We start from the raw sequence: 7290 nt of genomic DNA, 5'->3' as shown, positions 1-7290 counted from the left end.
TGAGACAGCCCCAGGACTCAACACTAAAGATGACATGGACATGCACAGTCACATGATAAAGACAGGAAACAGATCAGATTTTTGGATTTGTATGTACATTTTTTATGTCTATGCATTTGATCGCTCACTGCTCCACTAAACCCAGAACTATGGACTGAACATTTATCTTCCATTGCCTGCCCACCCCCCCAAAAACAGAAAAGAAAGAGCAAACCAACGAGAGTGTTTCAGAAAGCTGCAAGTTGGCACAGGATGGCTTGTGCCTGCCGTCTCACCTGTCTGATGTCCCAGCTGTGCCCCCTCAGGTGCCGGCATGGTGAAATCAGCGTCCCAGATAGGAGACTTCTCGCCGTAGATCTCCTCCTCAAGCATGGACAAGAACCTACATCCCACAATCACAGATTATATTGCCACATTTAGATGGCAGGTGGCTTCACAGCCAAAGAATACTACAAAACTCAAATGATCATATATAACATATTTAACATTTACACTGTACAATGATGGACACTCCACAGTTCCTTCACGTGGAAGAGTCAGATGAAGTACAAAATGTAAAAGAATGTATTTACATATCATAAGACAAATAAGAGGAGGCATCTGGTACAAAGAATGTACTACATGACGTTCCACTATTGTAGCTAACTTTGGAGATGTTGTGCATCTTACTTGGGGAAGTGGGTGAGGATGAGGGTGCGCTTCTCAGGGGGCAGCTTGTCCTTCTCCATGCGGAACTTCTCCAACAGCTGCCGCCGGGTGACCGTGAAGATCGACTTCAGCAGGCTGCGGCCGAACACCTGAGTAGTTTCGTACCGCGGTAGGCTGTCGTTACTCTGAGGGACGTGGCAGTAACACAGCCACCTAAACACACAGATGCACCCACACACACACACACACACAATTAAAAATTCCAGTTCTGGGTTCACACACAGTAAAAATGTACTTAATCCCCGATCCCCATTAAGCTAAAGTAGTGCAATGTAGACCCCGCTATAAAAGCAGCGATAGAGAACCTAGCTACAGACACAGTCACACAGATGAGTCAAGTATGTTGAAGACATAACCATCTCAAGATGCATCTGTATCATTTTATATCAGAACACATCCACCACACAACACATTGTTCTATGTGAAATCTATTCAGGAGTCCAATCAGAATGCATGGGCTGTTCAGGGCCAGTGTAGAAACAAATAAATAGAAATAATGAAATGCACTAGGGCTGCAGCTATCGATTCTCTTTGGAATTGAGATAAAGAAAAAATGATTTTGCGTAATTAAGTGCAATTTGTTAATATGCACAACAAATGTCATGCTGTAAACTAGCCATAGTCACTTCAAAGTAAAATAATATATCTCTTTTATGTAGATTTGTGCATCTGCGTCTATACGTTAAGTGATACTACGATAGCAGTTATGTGATTTTGTCAAACTAGGCTTTGAGCTCAGATCTGTGCGCGTTCTCGGTGTTGGGATGACATTGGCCAATTGTGAAATGTGGAGACACAAGACCGCCTATATTAAAAAAAAATTACTTCTGCGTTTATGAGCGATAGTGTAATCTACACTGCGGTCATTTTTAGTGTCTAGCCTATAACATCAAATAAATCGATTGTCATCAGATGTATGGTATGCACGTATTTAGTGGCATATTTGCACGCACAAAACTATTAAAGTGCATTCGAGATCCAAAGCGTTTGTAGAGGCGGAGCTCCACCTGTAAGATATATGACAGAATCCTACACGTGAGAACTTCGTTTTTTCAAAACAATTGATTGGTCAGTGGGTGGTAGATTACACGATTTGAGCTATAACTTAGCACATAACCTCCTCCCGACCAGGTTTAGTTGCGAGCATAAGATACCATGGTGATATAGCGACACTAAAACAGATCCACTTTCGTATCACAGCATACCCTGGCTTTGAGCGCAACATACCTCGCTAACCCACTAATCGAGATTCATAGTATACCCCACTGGTGTTAACAACTGGATGCTTTCAGCTCAGATGTTGAATCATCGTTGACGTGCTGTTGTGGTACGCCAGTTCTGCTTTGCAGTGCACAATGATCTCAAAACTTTGGACATTCTCTGCCTTTTACAGATGTTTTTTTTGCTCCGTCATTGCGCATAAACTTAATTCTGAATGTGGTGTGCGTGTCAGTAACAACAGTCCTTGTGAAGCAATAATCCCTTAGCTGAGCAGGCCACATAACACAAGTGATAGGAATTAAACAAAGCTTCAAGGCAGAGAATTTTCCAAGATAATTTTTTTTGTAATCAAATTATTTGAGTTACTTGAGTAATTGTTTCAACCCTAAAATGCACTTTCATTCATGTTCTGTCAAAATAACATCTTTTCAATCAAATTTCATTGGAAATGAATATCTGATAACAATGGCTATGAGACGCCACTATTCTGTTCACACACTATGCAAGTAAGCAAACATTGCACACTGCATTAATGTGCACTGACAGAAGTACGCCATATAAGACAGAGTGTATGTCTTTGCCACAGGACAATTTTGCAACACCAAGAATTCAACACCAACAGACTCAAGAGCTGACAAACAGAACAAGCAAACAAAAACAAAACAAAACTCATCGGGGCACCTTGTGTAGTCCACTTTATACGCAGAGCCGTCATCTTTCTGGGCTCGCTGCCGGAACTGGGACGGGGTTTCCAACTTCCAATAGTTTAAGCAGAGCAGAAACATCTTACTCAGCTCAAACATGGTCTGGCGCTCCTTGGGGGGTAGATGACTAAACTTGTACTGCACAAAGTTCAACACTCCCTGAGGCCGTGGAATAGAAGCAAAGTGACAAGCAGGGAATGAGAACCGTGCTGCACACAAAAAAAAACACCAAGTACACCATGAGAAGAATTAACGAGAAAGAAGCAATACAATACAAACCTGCTCAATATTAGGTTTCTCAAAGGGGGGGCTTCCCAGGGAGCCCTCCACGATGGGCTTCCCCATTTGAAGGATGCACTTCCTCAAGAGCTAAAAAGCAAAATGAAAACACACTGCTACACCGTACAGCAGATAAACAGCAACCCGGTTTCACCACAGTTAATGCTGAGTCAACCATTCATAAAGGTGCTTGTTGTACATGTACACACACAGTCAACGTTTTCCCCAGCACAAGCCGTCAACACAATCATGACAAGTGTTTGAAGCATGTGTTGTGTGATTACCTTAAAAAGGTAAAAGTACACCTGCTTGGTGTCTGTATCTTCTTCCTTGTGCACAGACATGAAGAGGTTCTCCACATCAACCACCATCCCCAGCAGGCGGTTCATCTCCTCCTCAGAGACGTTCTCCAGGTGAGACACGTGGTCGGCTGCATCACCAGAGGGAGAAAAGTAATGTTAGACCATCACCGAACAGATTCCACCATGTGCAACCCAGACATGACCTGGCAGAATAAAAAATGACTGAGTTCTGCAGGTGTGCCAACATGCAGCATGTTAATTCATGTCAACATCCACTGCCAGAGAGAGATTCAAATCTTCAAGTCTTTCCTGCATCCTCCACATCTAAGACCCATTATGTAGACCATATCTATCTAGATATACTCAGTCAGCAACTTTGACTGTACATGTTGAGAAGATGACTTGTAGGGGTGTGTGCTTGTAACTATGAGCAGAAAGATTGAAAAGATACCCAGGGCGTGGCTGCAGCTGCGACATGGCTCCGTGAGGCTTGCTGCCTGCTGCTGAACGTCCATCCGAGATGCGGTTGGAGGATGAGGATTCTTCCATCCATTGCACTTGCAAGCATCGTTTGCCTGTCGTGAAAGTAGTTTGTCATGACTACGCTACTGCGTTATTGGATCACTTAAAGTTCAAGGCACCGCTGTGACCTGCAATGTTACTACTTAGGGAGTATTTAACATTAACGACGTAAACTGATTTTGACGTTGCAGGTGCATCAACTAGATCTCGCAACTACAAAGCCAACTGGTCATTCGCCAAAGTGCAAGGAGTAACGTTATCCTGTTAACTGTGCACTTGAACATTGCCTTTCGTAAACAATACTCGGCAACACCACTGTCAATGCATTACAAAAAGGCTATAACAACAGAAATTAATATTTTCGTGATCTGTTTCGTGAACAGACAGATACCCCAAGTTCTCGACAAAATATTGTTAGCTTTGCAGTGACTGCTAGCTAGCAAACGAGCTAGAAAACATATAGTTGACGATCATTATCATTTCGCCTTGACAGTCCTCCGACTAAGGTGCACATGTTCAGCGTTACCATTTCTTGACGGCCATTAATTACACAGACAAGTTATTGACACGAAAGTCGTTTTAGTGGTAATGTAGTTGTTGGTTTAAGTATAATGTAGCTAGCTAATAAAACAGCTAGTCTGCTATAGCTAGTTAGCCACCTCATTCACAACAATCATGGATGCTAGCACAGCAGAATTGCAGCTAGCTTGCTAAATCTTTCAGGGATCCTGTATGTTATCCATACATGCTGTTTAAAAAACATAAACGTTTGCCACACATATTAAAACGCAAACGGATTTTTGCCAAGGTAGCTAAATTGAGCACTACGTAACATTAAGCCGTTTCCCATACCTTGCAAGCTGAGAAAACTCCCAGTTTTTCAAGTTTTTTCGCTCTCGGAAAAGCCCGGACTTGAGCTTTCTTTTGACTTGCCCACTGTTGCTGACTTAGACCCGGCCTGGCTGGGTCACTATTCCCGGACGCGGACCCCGTGGTCGAATTCGACCCAGACGTCCCACCAGACTGAGCCTGCTGTAGCCGGGGTTGCATGGAGGCCTGAGACGCCGGCTCCGCCATAACAGCGCCCTCACTCCCGCAATCTGCACACTTCCCCTCCTTGTTTTGGGTACCAATAAAGTTTATTGACGCTTTCCCGATGTTCACGTCTCCACACGGCAGCTGACATTACAGCGCATGCGCACTCGCTATATTCGGATATCTGGGAATTGTAGTAGTAGCAGCCTACTTCACCTAAACGAAAAGGAGTAGGCCTATCGGAGAATCGGTCCAGGTTCTGTCAGTTTCTAAATGTTTGTCGTTGACAAAATGTTTTAAAATGCCACTAGTAATGAGGCATCCAATGCAAACAATATTAAACAACATAACAAACGTGTTTGACGTTGTTGTCTCTACTTTGTCTCCGTTTTCCAGCGACTGTTTCATATTTTATGACATATTTTATGACATAGACCTATTTCAAAATGTATATCCAGCGACCATCACGTTGTAGTCTTCCTTGAGTCAGTGCACGCAACTATTGTGTACGAGGAAGATACAATATAAATCTCAAGTGGCAGTCCTTCCTTATATTGTCATGATTTCGGAAGGCACTGTATAGGCCTATCATCGCCAGTTTAAATAAGTGAATAATATAAAGAAAGAAAGAAAATGACACGTTGTCTAGGTAGATTTAATTGTCTGACCCAGTTGTTCATAAGAATGTTTGTTTTGGCCTGTTAGAGGGAGAGCAGCTTCACAGAAGAGAACTTCTGACGGCAAATTTGAGGAAAAGTTGGTAAACCACCCTTCTTACCTAATTTGAGGGTGCTGATTCTGAATATTTTGTTTACCAAGCTCAATTATGAGTTTTAAGCTGCATAATCAGCATTTTGCACGTTTGCATGTGCACGTTTTTTAGCTTCATTTACCTTAATTTAACAGCTTCAGAGTCATTGGAATGGTTATATGACTTTTTTCGGGTTGAATGGTGGCCGTCTCGCTTCCCCCTACCGCCTGTGAGCGGAAAAACCACCCTTGCAACTGTGGGCCGGCGGGCCGACGGCCTCAGTGTCAGGAAGGATAACGAGTGTAACGAATTGCTTTACTGCATTCAAATAGGCCTACACATACACGCCAGGCACCGGCTAGAAAAAGGAAGCGATGGAGTTTCTCAGACACTCGTCATGACAGAGCCAGCGAAAAAGAAGCAAAAACCGAGAAAACAGGAAGGAATATGCCAATGCTGCATAGTTTACCTTTAAATAGCCAAAGTAGGCTAGATCAAGGTCAGTGTTCAAATTACTGCATGTAAATCACGTAATGCTATGCAGAAGAGCCTAATCTTTAGGCCATCTGATGTAGGCTACCCTAGGCCTTCCCGTGTTTATGGGATTTCTTTGACAGTTGCAAAGGGAAAAAAAGTGAAGAAAGTCTTCTTAGCTCCCAGACAGTGCAGTATGTTTCAACCACTCAGGTCTTAATCAGAGGCCTACACCTTTATCTGTTGCAATATCTGTGTGCATTCCTACATTAGGTCTATTCCTTTGATAGTTAACATCATTTGCTACCACATAACAAATACCAATACGAAAGTTTCTCACAAACTTTCCTGCATACTTCTTAAATGTGCTGCAGTCAGATGGGTGTCCTAAAGACATAACTAGATCTTGAGCATTTATTACCAGTGTTGAATGAGCAGTTTTTGCAGTGATCACTACTGGACATTCCACATTGCTAGACTGAGTGAGGATAGACTTATTTCCACTTCACAAATAACCATCGCTATCTGCAATAGCTACAGGGACATTAATCAGTTCATAGCTGAGGATTTGTCCTAGGTCCACTTTCCTTTCAGCATCATATGTAGTAATGATGCACTGGAGAATATGTTTCTTATTGTTGCACTATAAAGGATATCTTGTCTAAATTCTTTGCAAGTAACGCAATCTCCATAGCATTCTTCAGCACTCCTCAAACATGCACACTCTTCCATTTTTCTGCATGGCTGGAATTTGAATGATAGGAAAGAGCACCAGTGAGATGTTTTAACTAGGCAAGCAGTCGCCTTTACAGTAAAAAAAAATGCAGTGTAAATCCTCTGTAAAGATTGACAACTGTTCATAATAGTTATTGACAAAGGACAGAAAAATGAGCAGTCACCTACTATCAATTTATTATCAAGGAATCTATTTTGTTTCTAAACGTCATACTGAATCTTTATATTTTAATTTGAGCTTATTTTAATTTGCTACTTGAAGGTCATTGGGGTAATTCCTGTCCTGTCCTACAACATATCTGATACACAAAGAGTATTAATGCCTTATTTTTTGCAATTCCTATGATATCTGATGGCAAAACCAAAAAGTATGTGAATTATGCTAATTATGCTAGCCTACTTAGCAAGCTTAAAACTAAAAATTGAGCTTGGTAAACAAAATATTTGAATTCAGCACCCTCAAATTGTGTGAAATAGCCCCTTTACCGACTTTTTCTGAATGTTTGTTAGCTGCCCTCTATGTATAGGACGTAGATCAAGACGCGGATGGTTTTAGAGT

The 7290-nt window shown here is 42.0% G+C and overlaps 1 protein-coding gene across 1 annotated transcript in view; it reads right to left on the bottom strand.

The window, feature by feature from the left end:
- Window positions 1-4924, bottom strand: part of kat2a (K(lysine) acetyltransferase 2A) — a 17175-nt gene extending 12251 nt beyond the window's left edge. The window contains exons 1-8 of the mRNA XM_048245856.1: window positions 4589-4924; window positions 3666-3789; window positions 3197-3342; window positions 2913-3002; window positions 2611-2792; window positions 670-861; window positions 276-382; window positions 1-23 (exon numbers count right to left, since the gene is read on the bottom strand). The exon at window positions 1-23 is cut by the window's left edge and continues 91 nt beyond it. Coding sequence (XP_048101813.1) covers window positions 1-23; window positions 276-382; window positions 670-861; window positions 2611-2792; window positions 2913-3002; window positions 3197-3342; window positions 3666-3789; window positions 4589-4813 — 1089 coding nt within the window. The 5' untranslated portion in view covers window positions 4814-4924. The remainder of the gene's footprint in view (window positions 24-275; window positions 383-669; window positions 862-2610; window positions 2793-2912; window positions 3003-3196; window positions 3343-3665; window positions 3790-4588) is intronic.
- Window positions 4925-7290: the final 2366 nt, after the last annotated feature.

The sequence above is a fragment of the Alosa alosa genome, chromosome 6 (genome assembly GCF_017589495.1).
Source record: "Alosa alosa isolate M-15738 ecotype Scorff River chromosome 6, AALO_Geno_1.1, whole genome shotgun sequence".
NCBI lineage: Eukaryota > Metazoa > Chordata > Actinopteri > Clupeiformes > Clupeidae > Alosa > Alosa alosa.
The sequence above is the reverse complement of the archived record's forward strand: the minus strand, read 5'-3'. Positions and strand labels throughout refer to the sequence as shown.